The sequence below is a fragment of the Callorhinus ursinus genome, unplaced genomic scaffold (assembly GCF_003265705.2).
Source record: "Callorhinus ursinus isolate GAN/ISIS: 27379988/994484 unplaced genomic scaffold, GSC_fseal_2.0 scaffold61, whole genome shotgun sequence".
Taxonomy (NCBI): Eukaryota; Metazoa; Chordata; class Mammalia; order Carnivora; family Otariidae; genus Callorhinus; species Callorhinus ursinus.
This window is the reverse complement of record NW_027397123.1, coordinates 3,089,627-3,108,546: the sequence shown is the minus strand read 5'-3', so window position 1 is coordinate 3,108,546 and position 18,920 is coordinate 3,089,627. Positions and strand designations below refer to the sequence as shown.

At 36.7% G+C, this 18,920-nt stretch overlaps 1 protein-coding gene and 1 long non-coding RNA gene across 5 annotated transcripts in view; one reads left to right on the top strand and one right to left on the bottom strand.

Moving 5' to 3' along the window:
* Positions 1-1,154: 1,154 nt before the first annotated feature.
* LOC112810714 (uncharacterized) lies at positions 1,155-17,168 on the top strand. 3 transcript variants are annotated; one of them, XR_003204869.2, is made up of 3 exons: positions 1,155-1,293; positions 10,899-12,899; positions 14,789-17,168. XR_003204869.2 is itself a non-coding variant. In XM_025854512.2 (2 exons), exon 2 carries the CDS (start codon positions 11,361-11,363, stop codon positions 12,597-12,599), a length of 1,239 nt encoding a protein of 412 aa, XP_025710297.1. In that variant the 5' UTR covers positions 1,155-1,293; positions 10,899-11,360; the 3' UTR covers positions 12,600-17,168. The 3 variants fall into 3 exon arrangements, 1 of the variants encoding a protein (XP_025710297.1); XR_012376002.1 differs by having other exon boundaries at positions 10,899-14,963; positions 15,632-17,168; XM_025854512.2 differs by having other exon boundaries at positions 10,899-17,168.
* Positions 1,287-18,920, bottom strand: part of LOC141371225 (uncharacterized) — a 36,459-nt gene continuing 18,825 nt past the window's right edge. For both annotated transcript variants that reach the window (XR_012376006.1, XR_012376005.1), the window contains exons 2-4: positions 10,511-10,604; positions 3,480-3,708; positions 1,287-3,312 (exon numbers count right to left, since the gene is read on the bottom strand). This is a non-coding gene — a long non-coding RNA (uncharacterized lncRNA). The remainder of the gene's footprint in view (positions 3,313-3,479; positions 3,709-10,510; positions 10,605-18,920) is intronic.

The window sequence follows — 18,920 nt, the reverse complement described above, 5'->3', positions numbered from 1 at the left end:
ATATCTCTAAGAACAAAATTCCATTGCTGTGGCTTCACCTGACAGGTGACTAACAAATGTCCATTCCTATTTGAGCCATGTCCTGAACTACTGATTCACATATCCAAATGCATAATGGACTGCCCCACCTTGAGGTTGCACAGGAACTTCAAACTCTAAATTTATGCCCACAATGTTAGTACTGTTATCTTGTTTCCTGTGGTTTGCCTCCATCCATTTCCCCTTTGATTACCTGTTTTGTCAGTTCATAACACTGTCCATCCAGATTTGAAGCCTCTTATATCTGAGTAAGGGAAGAGCTTCTCAGTAAGTTTGACTCTTACCTGTCACACCACATTACAAATTGGAGGCCTAGATTTCTTAATTACACATAATAAATGATAAATATGTTTGCTGAATCAGTGAATGACCATATAATTATATGGCATTTAAAATATTTCATTTCTCCTAGAGTAACATAACCTAGGTAAAATATTAGGCTGCTAAAAATGTTTAGGAATGCTGACCATGACGAATACATGAATAACATCCTTTACATTTTATCCATATCATTTAAGGTTGGTGACTTCAGATTTAGGAGAAAAGTGTTTTTATACGGGAAAATGACATTCAGAACTGTGACTCTTCAATCAGGAGCAAGGCCACATGTACCTGTTAAGGTTGTGATTCTGTAGAACTCTAACAACTCAGTCTTGTAATTTTTCTGTATCACCTAAATCCTGAAAATGACGTTACCCATTTCTGAAATGTGTGGAGCCTTTTTTTTTTTAAGACTTATTTATTTGAGAGAGAGTGTGTGTGCACACACAAGCGGGGGGGAAGGGCAGAGGGAGAAGGAGAAGCAGGCTCCCCGAAGAGCAGGGAGCCCTGTGTGGGACTCAATCCCAGGACCCTCAGATCATGACCTGAGCCGAAGGCAGACTCTTGACCAACTGAGCCACCCAGGTGCCCCTGTGTAGAGCCTTTAAATGGCATAATGGGTTTGGCTTGGGATGCAGAGTATAAATCCATGTGCTCACGTGTATGCATGTGTACCAGCTTCTAAGCCAAAGGGTCATCATTACTTTGTTTTTTTCACAGGCCAGGTTCCTTGTACATCCACAGGACCTGCACTTGCCTTGTCCTTCAAAACCTTGCAAGAGTCCTATAGCCTCAACCTGAATTATGGGATGCTGCTTTGACCCTCAACAGTAACGTCCAAGTCCTGTGTCACTGTTTAGAAGTTTAAGGCACCAGTTTAACAAGAAGATCAGTGGATGACTGAGAGAGAAATGTAAAGGAGGTGCTATCTAGGTGAGTAAGAAAGAACCCAGCAGGTATTAATGGGATAAAGGCTCATTACAGTTACTCAACCCGCAACCTCTGAAAATTTTTTGAGGCAGTTGTCTTATCAGCCCTTGTCTTTTGGAGTAACAATTGCTGGAAATTCTTTAGATACCCAAATAACATTTCCAGATAATCTTGCTTGATCAGTGCTTTTTTTTCCTCAGATTTTGGGGGACTGGTTGCCCCTCTAACCTCTCTTCTGGATGTCACCCTCTTCATTTGTAGTCTCAATTTGATAAATTTTATGATGTACATGTGTTCTCCCTTTCACTTACATTCTCCATTTTTTATTTCCCCCTAGATGTCTAGACTTCTTCCCTTAAGCATTCATTCATCTTGCCAAGGATTACAAGATCTCTAGTCTTTCAAATCTTAGCATATAGATTCTTTTCTTTAAAATTGAACTTTCTGGGGATGCCTGGGTGGCTTAGGCGATTAATCATCCGACTCTTGATTTCGGCTCAGGTCATGATCTCAGGGTCATGGGATAGGGCCAGCATCAGACTCCACGCTGGGCATGGAGCTTGCTTGGGAGGGATTCTCTCTCCCTCCCCCTCTCCGATTCCCTGCTTGCACTCTCTCTCTCAAAAAAAATTTTTCTAATAAAATTTAACTTTCTATCATTTCTCCCCACTTCCATTGTTATATATCTGAGTTGAATTTTATTTTCCCCCTTATCCTTATTTCTTATTCTCTTCCTACCTCCAACTATCATAGCACAACATTTCTCCCCCTCTTGCTTTTTAACAATATAGCATGCTTGGAAATTTGTCCTGACTTCCTACGAGTTCACCTCTCTGTTACTTTTAAAAAGAAATAATACTATTCTCTTTAAAATCCAATACATGCACTTAATAGAAAAGTAAAATAATGGGTATGTCTTCTCAATCCTGGCCCTCACTTCTCCATTTCTGTTCCCCAGAAGCAGCCACTGTTAACTGTGCATTCTTCTAAATATTTTTATGAGTTTACAAGGAGGCTTTCAAGCAGAACAATGACATGATTTAACTGTGACAAGAATAAACGCCTGTTGCTGTGTTGAGAGGAGTTATAAAGAGGCAAAGGCGAAGGTAGGAAGAAGAGTGAGGAGCCTATTAAATATCTAGTCAAGACAAGATGTGGCTTACACTTTGGTTGTCCTCGTGAGGATTATGAGAAATGGCCAGATGCTAACCATATTTTGAAGACAAAGCCAACAGGACATGGAGATGTAATAGGTGTGTGATCTGGGAGACAGTTGTTCAATGCTTGAGCAACTGGGAAAATGAGGTTGCAATTTAACGAGATGAGAAGAATTTGGGGGGAGTTGATTTGGGAGAACGAGAGTTTTGTCTGGGGCAGGATAAATTATTAGACATCCAAGTGCAGATTTTGAGTAGCAAGTGGCTATGTGAATCACTTGGGGAAAGAGGTCCAGGCTAGTGATTAAATATTTTCCAAAAATATTGCATCATAATGCACAAATGTCAAGCAAATTCTTAACTGTATTCTGTGGAAATGGTGACCTGTTAGAGCAGGGGTTGGCAAACTACAGCCTAGTACGTGTTTTTCTGAAGAGTTTTACTGAAACATGGCCACCTACAGTGCATCTTGTCCATTCATTTTCTTATTATCTGTGGCTGCTTTCATGCTACAAATGCCTGAGTTGAGCAGGCATCTGCAGATACATGATGTTATAAAGCATGAGACACGACTAAAAAGTATATCAGTCATGGTAAAGCTAAGTGACTATAATAAACCCAAAATGTACTGCTTTAAGGAATATAAGAATTGATTTCCTGGTCCTATAACAGTTAATGTGGGGAGTAGTGAAGAGCTGCATGGTTGCTTTGGTCTTTGTGGTCCTTTAAGGATCCAGATTTCTTCCAGGTTGTCTCTTTCATCATTCAGTTGTGGTTGAACCTGGATCAGCAGTGCATTTCTGGTTCCAGCCAGGTGGAGGAGGGAGAAATCACCACGGTAGGACAAGAAGTCAATAAACTTTTTCTGTAAAGGTCCAGATAGTAAATACATAAGGCTTTGTAGACCATACAACTACTCAAGTCAGACATTATAGCACAAAAGTAGTTTGCTTAGCATTAGACTATCTTGATTTCTATTTTGAAAATATTTTTTAAACCACAAGTTAAATGCTATTGAAAGAACCACTTTACCTGATTTTCAGATGACATTGCCTAGTTCAGTTCAGAATTTTACAGTAGGAGGGCCACCTGGGTGGGTCGGTCAGTTAAGTGTCTGACTCTTGATGTTGGCTCAGGTCTTGATCTCGTGGTGGTAAGTTTGAGCATCGGGCTCCACACTCAGTGAAGAGTCTGCTTGAGATTCTCTCTCTCCCTTTCCCCCCCAGCTCGCTCTCTGTCTTGCTCTCTAAAATAAATAAATCTTTAAAAAAAATTTACAGTATGAAAAATTCAATTCTGATAAATATGTATGAAGTATGTTGATGTCATCCCTATAAAAATACAAGGATTTTTAATTACCAACGAGATGTCATTTCTGTGTTTTCCTTTTTTTAAGATTTTATTTATGTGAGAGAGATAGAGCGTATGAGTGAGGGGAGGAAAAGAAGGGAAGGGAGAGGAACAAGCAGACTGCACTTGAGCACAGAGCCCCATGCAGGGCTCAATCCCAGGACCCTGAGATCATGACCTGAGCTGAAACCAAGAGTCAGACCCACATCTGACTGAGCCACCCAGGTGTCCCTGTGTTTTCTTTTACTAGGACTATAGTGGGTTGAGCCTTGATCTGTTCTGCATCATTCTTTGGCAAATATAATGAATTGGAATTTTGAAGTAAATGCTATTACTGTAATTTGTAAAACTTTAGTAAAATCCACATGTTGAGCCATCTATGCCTTGGGCTTTGGGGTGATAAAATACTTTAACATTGTCTCTTTTTTTTCTATGTTTACTTTTCTGTTTAGGATTTCTGTCTTTTCTGGTCTCAGTTTTCATAGGTTATATTTGGTTTTCAAATTTATTTGCATGGGGTTGAGCAAATAATCTACAGTCCTTTTCTATCTATGGTTATTTCCAAATAATAACTTTTTTAAAAGTTTTGTAATTTTGCTTTTATTCCTCTTTAGTTTTTACCTAGGAATCAACTTACGAATTTATTGTTTTTCTGTTTGTAATAATTAATTTATCTTTACTAATTTTTCTGTTTTTCTTTTTATTATTTATTTTTTAGAGAGAGAGTGAGAGAGCATGTGGTGGGAGGGGCATAGAGAGAGGGAGAGAGAATCCCAAGCAGGCTCCTTGCTCAGTGCAGAGCCCAACGCAGGGCTCAATCTCATGACCTTGAGATCATGACCTGAGCTGAAATCAAGAGTCAGACACAACTGACTGAGCCACCCAATTTTTCTGTTTTTCTTATATTTACTTTTCCTTATTGTAATTCCTTAGTTTGAACACTTACTTTGTTGTTCTTTCTTTTTAAAATAATGTAAACATTTATGTTAAAACTTATACATTTTCTCAAATGTATTCTATGGGCTCTGATATATATTTTTTTTCTGAATTTTTCTGAATATTCTGCAATTTAATTTTCTCTTTGACCAAAGTGTTTGTTGAAGCCAGTACATTTTGAAATTTACAAGTGAAAATTTGTTTTTCTATTGTAATTTTTTTTACTCAAGTATTTTGTCTGTCCTTTTCCACATTGTGGAATATTTGAAGTTTTATAGGCATTATAAGGGCTGATTTTTTTTTTTTTAAAGATTTATTTATTTATTTGAGAGAGAGAGAATGAGAGAGAGAGAGCACATGAGAGGGGGGAGGGTCAGAGGGAGAAGCAGGCTCCCTTACTGAGCAGGGAGCCCGATGTGGGACTCGATCCCGGGACTCCGGGATCATGACCTGAGCCGAAGGCAGTCGCTTAACCAACTGAGCCACCCAGGCGCCCCTATAAGGGCTGATTTTAAGAATGTTCTGTGAGCCTTTAAAAAGGTAGTTTTAAAACTGATTAGCTCTGGGGCGCCTGGGTGGCTCAGTCATTAAATGTCTGCCTTCGGCTCAGGTCATGATCCCAGGGTCCTGGGATCGAGCCCCACATCGGGCTCCCTGCTTGGCAGGAAGCCTGCTTCTCCCTCTCCCACTGTCCCTGCTTGTGTTCCCTCTCTTGCTGTCTGTCAAATATATAAAAAAATCTTTAAAAAAAAACTGATTAGCTCTATGTTATAAATTAGTACATGTTTTTATTTAATGTTCCTATTTTTAGTGTATTCTATTTTATGGATTTGGTGCTTGAGGAAAGGTAGTCTTCTCAGTTACTAACGTCTTGGATTTCTGTGGTTTATGTATTCATGATTATCTTCTTTTATCTTTATTCTTTATTTTCAGCATTTCTGATGTCGTTTTAGATGTGTATCTTGTATGTATAGAATTTAGGTGCCTTTGTTCTATCAGTTGTTAAACGTTAGCATGTGTCAAAATCATCTGGAGGGCTTTTTAAATACAGATTACTGGGCCTTACTGGCAGATTTTCTGATTCAGGAGTTATGTGTTGGAGCCTGAGAATTTTCTGTATGAGTCTGTTTTAGTCTTTTTCTTTTAATAGTTCTTTTTATTTTAGTTGTATTTATTGAGAGGAACAATATGGTTAGTATTGGTTCTCATATTTAATATTATACATTGTTTTAAATTTGACCTCATCTTTTTTATCCTTTACTGTAGGATTTTTGATTTCCTTGTCTTGGGTATATATGTCTTTCCTTCGAAAAATTTGGAAAGCTTATTATATTATTTTATTCTCTTGGTTGCCTTTATATTCTTAACTTTTAGTCTTCATCCTTCATTGCTTTAGTCCCCACTAAGTAGTGATGTGTATTTTATACATTAGAATGTTTTCAGTCTCCCTCCTCTCTTTACCACACAGTTGGTGATTGCGATTATTATTCCAGTTTTAAATAGGATCATCTGCATCCTTTGTACCTCCCCCTTCATATATATGAAATTATTTGCGTCTTTGCCTTTGATTGTGCAGTAATCCATCTATCAAAGTCCATTGTTTACCCTTGAGCTTCATTTTTATTAAAATGTATCTTCGTTATCACTTTTAGCTCAGTCTCTCTAATCTCTCTCATCCCATACCATATTATGTCTTCCAGAGCAACACAGATCCTAAGTATATAGTCTCTTATATTTTTATTTTTCACTTTCATGTTTAAGACCTACATTGGAGCTCACTGAAAGGCCAGTATTTTACCCTTTGGATCTGCAGTGTTGAACACAAGCAAGATGATTATTAAATAATTAGTGATTATTGTAGAGCTTCAAGTGTGGATTTACATTTTCAGCTTTATTGAGGAATAATTTACATAAAATAAAAGTCACTCCCCCTTTCAGTATATTATTTGATAAATTTGGTAATTGTATATAGGCATAAAACGTACACCAAAACAAACATACAGAACAGATTCATTGTGCCCTTTTGCAGTTGAACCACGCCCCTCCCCCATCCCTGGTGATCACTAATTGACTTTATGTACTATAGCTTGCTGTTCCTAGAATTTCATATAAATATAGTCATGTACTGCATAATCTTTAGCATTTAATTTCTTTGACTTAGTTTTACATTTTTGAAATTAATTCATGTGGTATAGATTAGTATTTCATTCCTTTTTATTGCTGACTATTACTATAAGTATGGACATAATTTGTTCACTAGTTGATAGACATTTAGATTATTTCCATTTTGGGCCATTATGAATAATGCTATTATGAACATTCATATACTAAGTCTTTGTGTGAACATACATATTCATTTTTCTTAAATAAATGACTAGGAGTGGGACTGCTGCCTAGAATATTAAGTGTATATTTAACTACAAAATACTCTCAGATTATATTCCAAAGTAGTAGAACCATTTTTCATCCCCAGCTACTACTCCCATCATTGAGAGTTATAGTTGCTTCACATTCTCACATTTGGATTGGCTGTTGTTTTACCTTTAGCCATTTAGTGGATGTGTAATGTATCTCAGTGGGGGGTTGTTTTTTGTTTTTGTTTTAAGATTTTATTTATTTAAGAGAGAGAGAATGAACAGGCAGGAGAGGCAGAGGGAGAAGCAGACTCCCCGCTGAGCAAGGAGCCCAATGTGGGACTCGATCCCAGGACCCTGAGGTCATGACCTGAGCCAAAGGCAGATGCTCAACCAACTGAGCCACCCAGGTGCCCCTCACTGGGATTTTAATATGCATTTCTGATCCCTAGTTAAGATGAATGTCTAATGTACTTATTGGCCATTCATATGTCTGATTTTGTGAAATGTCTGTTCTAGTCTTTTACCCATTTTAAAAACTAGATTATCTTTTTGAGTTTTAGGAGTTCTGTGTATTTTGGGTATGAGCCCTTTATCAGTTTCTGCCAGTCTGGCTTTTCTTTTTGTTAAGTGTGTTTTTGAAGGGCATTAGCTTTTAATTTTGATGAAGTCTACCATTTTTTCTTTTTATCTTAATAGTTTTAACACTTACGTTGAAGTCTTTGATTCAGTTTGAGTAAGTTTTTGCATATGGCATACAGTAAAGTTTGAGGGCTTTTGTTTTCTAATTATGTAAATTATAGCATTGATATGAGTGACAGCATATTACTAGAGTTAATTCTTGCAGTGATTTATAAGAAAATCAGGAGGGGCACCTGGCTGGCTCAGTCTTAGAGCATGGGACTTTCTTTTTTTTTTTTTTTCAAATTTTTTTATTGTTATGTTAATCACCATATATTACATCATTAGTTTTTGATGCAGTGTTCCATGATTGATTGTTTGTTCATAACACCCAGTGCTCCATGCAGAACGTGCCCTCTTTAATACCCATCACCAGGCTGACCCATCCCCCCACCCCCCTACCCTCTAGAACCCTCAGTTTGTTTTTCAGAGTCCATCATCTCTCATGGTTCGTCTCCCCCTCTGACATACTCCCCTTTTCTTCCTCTCCTGTTATCTTCTTCTTTTCCTTTTTTCTTAAAATATGTTGCGTTATTTGTTTCAGAAGTACAGATCTGTGATTCAACAGTCTTGCACAATTCACAGCGTAGAGCATGGGACTTTCATCTCAGGTTTGTAAGTTTGAGCCCCAGGTTGGGTGCAGAGATTACTTAAAAATAACATCTTTAAAAAAGAAAGAAAGAAAATGAGGATAAAATTTTAAGAGGGACAAGACAGATCAGGATCACATTGAAGATTTCCAGTTAGTGGGCAGGAAGCAATTATAAAAGAAAGAATTCAGAGGGGGTACAAGAAAAGAGCTCTTCACAAAAGAAGAACTTTGGTGCCACTTATTTCAGGCATAATGAAAGGAAAACGAATGAAAACTGAAATGGATGGCAATGGCAGTTTCTGTATCTAGAAATAATAGTATCAATAATCAAAACACTGCAGTAAATCAGATTTCAAAGCAAAAATGGCTGTTTTCTTGCCTATTTTCCTTTTTTCATTAAATCTGTGTACTTTGCTGTTTAGCCATGTGAAACTCAATTGCAACCAGATAAAAGTGAAATAGGATTATAGTTATGCTTGCTCCATCCTTCCTCACCCACACTTCCTACTCCACAGAGGCAACTACTTGCAACTCATTTAACTGAGTCTACTGATATTTATTCCCACATTTTATACAGCTATTTTACCTACTTTTGATTTAACCATTTTAAAACAGTATCACCTTGGGAGCACCTACCTGGCTTAGTTGGTAGAACATGCAGCTCTTGATCTCGGGGTTGTAAGTTTGAGCCCCACATTGGGTGTAGAGATTACTTAAAAATAAAATCTTTTACAGGCACCTGCATGGTGCAGTTGGTTAAGCGTCCAACTCTTGGGTTTCAGCTCAGGTGGGGATGTCAGGGTTCTGAGATCAAGCCCCCTGTTGAGCTCTGCACTCAGCGTAGAGTCTGCTTAAGATTCTCTTCTCCCCCTGTTCTAACAAAATCTTTTAAAATACATCATTTATATATGTAGTCAGATTGTTAAAATGCAGGGATCCAGAAAATTTCCTGCATTCATTTTGCTTTGTGAACCTCCTAGATGCCTCCACTAACCCAGGAATTTTCCAATCATTATTTCTTTCTCCCTTCGTTCTTTCCATTCTTCCCTTTTTTATTCTGGGAGATTTCCTGGAATTTTTCCCCCCAAACTATTGAATTTTTGAGGTCAACATTATATTGTTTATTTGCAAAAAGCACTTCTTTATAGAACCCTGTTAATATTTCAGTGCTATACAACCTCTTAGCTTTCTGTAATACTAATTATAGTATTGTATATGTGTTCTTTTGTTCCTTTCTTTGTTTTTTCCTATTTGTTTTGATCTGTCTTTCACCTCAGGGCTTTCATCAAATTTTTTGATCTTTAATGTTACATTAATATTTAACATTGAACTACCTGAATCATTACTGTAATCTATGTGCATGGTTGGGGCTTGTAGAATAATGGGCTTCACTGTGCACCATTCAGTCAGATATCTAGGTGTTTCTTTTATATGACTCTATATGTTAATATCTATAAATGTTCTCATGGTCTTCTCATTTTTTCAGAAAAGAACCCTTCCATTGTCTGACACCAGCAACCACCAGCATTTCTAACAAGCAGCAGTAGAAAGGGGTTGGGACCCTAGTCTGCATATGAACTTTTACTTATTACCTTCTTTTTAATATGTTACTCTAATCTTCTTTGCCTATCATCACTAAATTTGGAGCCTCCCAGTTATACCATCAGCTGCTGCTTTTGTAATCATTTTTATAAATCTCACCTTCCACTCTCACCCAGTCTCTCCAGTTATAGAGCCTTTGTGTTGACAGCTGTGTCACAAATTACCTTGCTTCTAGGTGGCATCCTCTTCTGCTGGCTTTTTATTTAAGTCATTCGATTCTGCTGTTAATTTATAGTTCTTTATTTGCTTTCCTTTCAGAATTTCCTGAAACTTTTCATCCACTGGTGTCTCCTCTACCTCTTAATGTTTATAAGTATATGTCCTTCATCCTCTTACTGTCATTTTAATGGAGTTTCAGAAAGAGATAGAATCTTACTTAACCACACTTCCTTTTTAATAATTCTTCTATTCATTTTTTTTCCCCCTTCATCCTAGGCTCTCCCAGTTTTGTTTTTGTCCTTTCATCCTGTTTGTCACCTGTTCTTTATGTTTTATTTTATTTATTTATAGTGTACAAAGTTACATTTAAAAGCAGTTGAAGGGGGTACCTCAGTGGCTCAGTCAGTTAAGTGTCCAACTCTTGATCTCAGCTCAGGTCTTGATCCCAGGGTTGTGAGTTCAAGCCCCACATTGGGCCCCATGCTATTTAAAAAAAAAAAAACACACAAAAAAACATAAAGTAATAATAAAAGCAGTTTAAGCTACATGTGTACCTGTGAATGTTATTTGTATTTAAGCTTTCTTTTATACTGGTAGACTAGGTTTGAAATAAAGAGTCTATTTTACAATACCATATTTCTGATATTTTATTAATAATACTGGGAAAAATCACAAGTACAGTGATGTTGATGATGATGACAGCTACTTTATTGGATTTTTACTACTATGGCATGTTATTAGCTCTTTTCAATGATTTTTTTTTTAATTCCCTTTTAGAAAAGGTCTGGGAAATTTATAAATAGATAAAGACACAACATGGAAGACATGTGAGTTAAGTCTCCTTCTCCATGAAAATACAGCTCAGAAAAAACTCAGAAAACCTGGTAACAGAAAAGTATTTCCTCTGAACACAGACACTGATTAAGACTATATTTCTATGTATGGGACTCAGTTTAAGGGAATTTAGGACATAATTTATACTTAAATATAAGAGAAGCTGTCTAAGAAAGAACCATTACCATTAAGAATACAATGATGTCTTATATTTCATCCCAATCTGTAATTGTCTAATCTCAGTATAAGCAATGTAAAGTCTTTCATCATAAATTCAACTTCATTAGATACCTGAGGATTAATGCTGAAGAGAAACCATACGAATTTCATGAATGTGGAAAAGCTTTTATCTATGTCACATGTCAAGAGATACTGAGGAATTCTTGTTGGAAAAAATATCTGTGCATGATAAGAATGTTGGAAAGCCTTCAGCCTGAAGCAGATCTCCTTCAGCATGACCAGATTCATAGTAGAGAGAAACCTCATGAATGCAGTGAATGTGGAAAAACCTTTAGCCTGAAGCAAAACCTCATAGAGCATAAGAAAATGCATACTGGAGAAAAATCACATGAATGTACTGAATGTGGTAAAGTATTCTCTCGAGTCTCATCCCTTACTCTACATTTGAGAAGTCATACAGGAAAGAAACCATATAAATGTAATAAATGTGGAAAAGCCTTCAGCCAGAAAAGCAACTTCCTTTCTCATCAGAAACATCATACCGGAGAGAAACTTTATGAATGTGGGAAAGCTTCTATTCAGATGCCAGCCCTCATTAAACACCAGAGAAATAATACTGGAAACAAACCCTATGCATGTAAGGAATGTGGAAAGGCCTTCAATGGCAAATCATATCTCACTGAGCATGAGAAAATTCATACGGGAGAGAAACCATTTGAATGTAATCAATGTGGAAGAGCCTTCAGCCAGAAGCAATACCTCATTAAACATCAGAATATCCACAGTGGAAAGAAACCCTTTAAATGTAATGAATGTGGAAAAGCCTTTAGCCAGAAGGAAAACCTCATTATCCATCAAAGAATACATACTGGAGAGAAACCTTATGAATGCAAAGGGTGTGGGAAAGCTTTCATTCAGAAGTCAAGCCTCATTAGACACCAGAGAAGTCATACAGGAGAGAAACCCTATATATGTAAAGAATGTGGGAAAGCCTTCAGTGGCAAATCAAATCTCACTGAGCATGAGAAAATTCATATTGGAGAGAAACCCTATAAATGTAATGAATGTGGAACAATCTTTAGGCAGAAGCAATACCTCATTAAACATCACAATATTCATACAGGAGAGAAACCCTATGAATGTAATAAATGTGGAAAAGCCTTCTCTCGAATCACATCACTCATTGTACATGTGAGAATTCATACGGGTGATAAACCTTATGAATGCAAAATATGTGGGAAAGCCTTCTGTCAAAGCTCATCTCTTACTGTTCATATGAGAAGCCATACAGGTGAGAAGCCCTATGGTTGTAATGAATGTGGGAAAGCCTTCTCTCAGTTCTCAACTCTTGCTCTACACATGAGAATCCATACTGGAGAAAAACCTTATCAGTGTAGTGAATGTGGGAAAGCTTTTAGCCAGAAGTCACATCATATTAGACACCAGAGAATTCATACTCACTAAAGCTCTATGAATGCCTTGAATTTAGGAAAACTTTCATCAGAACTCACACTTTAATGGTATACTGAAAATTCATTTTATAATAAAGTGACATGAATGTGGAAAATACTTCAACAACTCAAAACTTAAATACTAACAATTTTAATAAGTATCATAGATAGTATCATGAAAACCTGTACTCCCAGAACTCCCACAACAAACATTGTTAATGATATACTTTTAGGAGCATTCTCATCGACGTAAGGATCCAGTCATGAACACTAATCAGCATGGTTCTGGAAGGCCTACCTGATGCATTAAGAGGTATAAAGATTTGACATTAAGAGACAAAATTGTCATTTAAAAAATGTTTCGCTATATATGTAATCAAAATTATTTGTTCTTGATTCATTTGTAGAAATCAGAGATTGGAACAGAATATTGTATTCAGAAACATGCATGCCTTTATGGGGAATTGTTAATTGATAGAGGTGGTATCACAGGTTGGTAGAGAAATGAAATCATGGATGATTCAAAAATGGTCTCAGGGTAACTGACTCTTCATGTGGAAAAATATTAGATCTCTGCTGTAGTAATACATTAAAGTATTTATTATGAAATCCAAATGTATTGAAGACTAGAATGCAAAAAGCAAAATTTAGTAATATAAGAATTTTATAGGAGAGTGTTTTTAAAACCTTGGGGTAGGAGGGAATTTCTAAAATAGATTCCAGGATACTCACTCTTGAGTATACATGCATATCCCCAAGAAACTGATACATGTACCTAGGCAGTCATGTATCTTTATGTTCATTGAAGCATGAATTACATTAGCAATGGCTGTTGCTTGTGAAATGGATAATAAAATGTGATATAGGCACACAGTAGAATGTTCTCTAGTAGTGAAGTATAACAGGTGATATATATATAAATATAGTAACAGAGAAAGACCTGAAAAGTCATGTAGAGTAAAAACAATGAAGGGATAAATATAATCATAACTGTGAATATTAAGTCAACACTAACAAACACTAGTATTAAGCACTGATTATGGATAAACATTTTTATGTAAAACTGAAGAATGGATTGGAAAGATACACAATTTCCAAAGGTGGTTGCCTCTAGAAAGAACGGTAGTGGAAAAGAAATGGGACCAAGCATGGTAGTTAAAGGATACTTCAGTTTTGTATCTAAACACCTATCATAAAAAGAAATAAAGATTCCAAGTAAATATGACAAAATGTTCGTTACCTCTGGGTTGTGGTAGTATATGTGTTCTATTGTTTGTGCTATTTCTGAAAATTAAAAAAGATAAAGAGTAGGAAAGCTGTACATGGAGTACATGTAATAACAGACTCACAATCCCAGAAACTAATATTTTATAGGAAATATTTCTAAAATCATATCTTTACTATAAGTCATTTTTTAAAATTGGGATGTAGCTTAATTTAAATTTACTCTTGCATGTGACATCACTAATCTGTTTGATCTCTACTTAGAAGTTATAGCATTTGATTGTGCAACAGGTTGGTATTGTATACATTTAAGGATCATACCATACCATTTAATAATACATGCACAGACTTGATATTAAGAATTGGTTTCTACTGAAACATTTATCAGAAACTTTAAAAGTCCATATAACCAGTATTGGCATTAAGGACTTGGTATTTTAAAATGAGGAAACCAGGTTACCCTTAATTTTTAAATATGCCACTGAGTAAAATGTCAACTCTTGCATTTCACCTTCAGTTTTAACCTCAAGACATTTTTTTTCTCTATTCTGCCAAATATACTCAACCAACCCCCCCTGTTTGTTTCTTTGGGGAAAATGGTGCTAAAAAGGAGATCAGAGACCTAAACAATATTCTTTTATTTGAAGCAAATCTTTTTGAGGATTTTTGTTTACTTGGTCCCTTTCCACAACAACTTGACATATAAAAAGTTGTTAGTGCTCTTTTTGAATAGTGATAAAAATGCGTATCCAACATTTAAACCTTAGGCATATTTCAAATATATCAATTTCTTTTAAATTCAAAATAATGAAACGCTAATAGAACCATACTACTATACTGCTTGTTAATGGTTTTGAAGGTTAGTCTTGAGATAAGATTATAAATGTCAGGGATTGATTTCCTGGGGTAATATACCCAAATAACATTATATCTACATGAGTCTAAATTATCCTCTATTTTCTTCCATTCCTCATTAAGCACTCCCTCGTATTTCTTAAGTGTTTTGCTTGCCTTTGAGCTTGTGCAGCTTTGAAGTCACCAGAACAACTAAGAACTCTCAATTCAGACCAAACTAGGAGGATTACCCTTTGGTGCCTGTAGTTGGCTAGGGCCAAGGTGCAACAACAATAAATAGGATATCACAAAGAGTAAGGTGAGTAATATCTGAGTACTATCACAGATATTTTGACATTTGACTATAAATAGTATCAAATTTACTCTGACATCCCCCCATTAATTCGACTTTTTGCTAGTTATTTGCCACCACAAACAATACTACAGTAAACACTCTTAAAATCAGACCTTAAATTTCAGATGTTTTTATTTCTAGGGGATAGGTTACAGGCAAGAGAGTGTTAGATCAAAGGACATATGCCATTATTTTATTGTAATAGATGCTGTCAGTCATTTTCAAAAACACAACTTTCCTCTAACCCTGCAACAGATGGTAACATACTACTTAAATTCACATTTGTCTGATGAGTGTAACCACTTGCTCCTAGCTTCTTTGTAAATTTTCATATTGTTAGCTCATTTTGAAGTCCTCTTTATGTATTAGACATTAGGAATTTGTCTAATTTTTGTCATAAAAAATGATTTTTCCATAAAAATACCCTAAATTTCTCTGTAACTAGATATGTATTAATTTCTTCTAAGCTGATGGATTGGTTAAGAAGATATTTTAATCTCTAGATTGTAGATTTCTTAGGTTTTCTTGCAAGTTGTTTAATGTTTGCATTTTTCAATATGTAAATATTAGTCCATTTAGAATTTAATTTTTAATGTCATATGAAATGAGGATTCCTTGTTATTTTCTTCCAGGTGGGTTTCCAGTTATACAAGCACAATTTGTTAAAATAACCCATCTATTCAGCAGCCAGTCACACAGTTCTGACACCAACTTGTGGTGTCCACCAGCAGCAATCAAAGATTTGAACCAGCAAAAACAAAACAGAACAGGCTTTAACAAAGTTTATTATTAGCCTTCCCTGACACACACACACACAAACCAAACTACAAAAAACAAAATCACCTTCACAATACTACAACTGCCCAAGCAAGCACAGCTTCCAGGGCCTCTGCCCTGCTCAGGGGAGAGGAGGTCAGCACGGGTGTGGTTCACCTAAGCACTGGGAAACAACATTCTCATCCAGGACGTCTTATGATAACCCAGTACTGCAACTGCATGGTGTGCCCCCATGCAGCACACCCAGTTGTAAAACTGATACCCACTTAAGCACAGGGAAGCTGCTGCCTTGGTTTCCCAAGACTTACGATGCCTTAGTCACATAGGCTGTCGGTGTCTACATGCCAAGTCACAGCACCCCCTATCCCCATCCAGGTACATGAGGAATCTACAGTAGTATTTTCATCAAGGAAACTGGTAGAAAATAAAATCTAAGGTCATCTTTCCCGACATGGGTCGGGGGAGAGTCCTATTCTTAATTCTTTACCAATACCATCCTTTCCTGTTCAACTGAAACTCAGCTATGTAATCCTTTAACCACGTGATTTTTTCCTCATTCAAGTGGAACTGCCTTGTACTTTCATTTATACCAAGACCTATTTTCTGTATTCTTTTCTTTCACTAATCTATTTTTCTACTTCTATACTAATACCATATTAATTGATAAATTGATTTAACATTAGCCTTATTGTATTTTGATACTGCATAATAGACCAACTCCTCCTTGCTGTTTTTCATAGTTTTATTGGCTATTCTAAGTTAATTTTCTTCCTATATAAATGAAGACTGTGTTCTCAAAATACAAAACCCTTTGATATTCTAGTTGGAACTGCATTAAATTTATATATTTATTTTGGGAGAAATGACATTTTTTTTACTTTAAGTCTTTCTGACCTAAATCATAGTGTGCCTTTGCATTTGTTCAGACTGTAATCATGTCTTTGAGCATGAGGGTCCTAAACAAAGTAATTTGAATGCCATCCCTGCTTAATATATTTTGAAAAGTTTGTCAGTTCGGTGAATGAGGAGAATCCCTATTATGAACTAAACGTTTGTAGTCTACTCAGAATTCATACTTTGAAGCCCTGATCCCCAGTGTGATGGTATTTGGAGATGGGGCTATAAGGAAGTTATTAGGTTTAGATTAGGTCATGAGGGTGGGACACTCATGATGGGAACAGTACCCATATGTACAGGTGGAAGAGAGAGACTGTAAGAAGAGATTTCTTTCCCAAGTGTATACACTGCGGAAAGGTCATGTGAGTGTAGCACAGGTAAGAAAGCAGCTGTCTACACCAGGAATTGGATCTTCACCAGGATTTGCCAGCACTTTGATGTTGGGATTTCCCAGCCTCTAGAACTGTAAGAAATAAATGTCTGCTATTTAAACCACCCAGTCTGTGGTATTTTGTTATAATGCCTGAGCTAAGACAATCCCTTTTCTGCTTAATTCTCCTGTGCTCCTCATATGTAAGACAAAAGCACTTTTAATTAGGAGAGTAAAATCCCAACTACATTATTAATAAGGTCTGTAATTTTTAGCAATTTATAAAACTTCCCCCACCTTATTCATTTAAAAATAAAAATTGTTGGAACAGGAAAAGTGAAAAATATAGTTCCTGGGGTGTCATCTTGAAAATGTTGAACTAGGAATCCCCAAGCTATCATTCCCCTACAAAAACTGGAAAAAAAAAAACCCAAAACTTCCTGAACCAACTTTGTAGTACCTCTAGAAAACAGTTGTTTATAGAAACAAGCAAATGCCCAAACAAGTCAAACACCATCTTCAAATGTTAGTAATCTTCTGTGTCATTTTTATTCTTGCCCCAAATCTCCCTGGTGTGGTACTGATATGGTCTTGAGCAGGTGGCAACCCAGTTTCCCCCCTCAAACTGGAGGAAGCAGAATGGACCATGTTTGCAAATTATTGTATACATCCGTTCTAACCAGTCTTGAAGATACATGAAGGAATGATGCAAGCATCATCTGTTTCACATTACTCAATGCAGATGGGAAAAAAAGCAGGCACTGCTCATAAAACCTACAAGGTGTACTACAAATCCAAAGTCTGAGTGTTAAGATTGGGGAAGTGGAAATGTATAGTCAGGGAGCAAGGTGAGGATCAGTGGATGGAAAAATTCCAAGAGGAAACACCAGGGGTAAGGGTGTTACCCCTGGCTAAACCAACCAAAGAGGATTCCTGCTGAAGGCAGGCCAGCATGATCTCACACAGCACCTGGGAGAAGGTGGAGGATGAGGAACCTGATCAGATATCAAGGGTGATCACGTATTAAGGGTAGAGGGTTCTAGTTAAACTGGACTGAGGATTCTTACTAAATCTTGATTTTATAAATAAGTGCACAGATAGGTCTAGAAGGTTCAGGAGTCTAAAGTTTGGTCAAAGAATCTGTCACTGAATTGGCACTTGGGCAAAACAAGACCTTGGGGTTATTTTTACTAATGTGCTATTGACCCATTTCAGAGACTTCTGGAGACAAACTATACATGCCCATTAGCAGTTAAAAAGGATGTCCTGGGGGTGCCTGGGTGGCTCAGTCGGCTAAGTGTCTGCCTTTAGCTCAGGTCATGATCCTGGGGAGTCTACTTCTCCCTCTCCCCACCCCCCACTCATGCTCTATCTCCCTCTCTCTCTCAAATAAATAATCTTTAAAAACAAGACAAGACAAAACAAAACAAAAAACAAAAGGATGTCCTAGGTAGCAAGAGTATGGATGCACTGATCTCAAGAAGAAGCAGGCAAAACTATACTAATAAACTATTAAACTATTGATTTCAGAGGGTTATAAATAGCCAGATCCACTGAATTAACAGAAGAAAAAGCTTGGGACTGTTAGTGGAGAATGCATCTTCCCCACTCATCTATCCTTCAAGAGGAGAGATTTTTTTCCCTAAATACTCCTGGCTTGTCCTACTTTTTATTTCTCTTCTGGAGAGGTAAAGCAAAATAGTTGATTAGAGAATTTGTTGCCTCTCTGGTCCAAATTAACCTTTTGTTGCCTGATGGGTGAAAATAGATCTTTACTTTTTAAGTTTTTTGTTTGTTTGTTTACCAGCTGGCATAATGGTAAGCTTTGTCATTAGAGGGTACTGGAGAGACATTGCAGAGGGAGGGAATTCTCCTTA

Coding starts and splice junctions, on each gene's coding strand:
- LOC112810714 (XM_025854512.2), top strand. CDS start 11,361: ATGATAAGAATGTTGGAAAGCCTTCAGCCTGAAGCAGATCTCCTTCAG.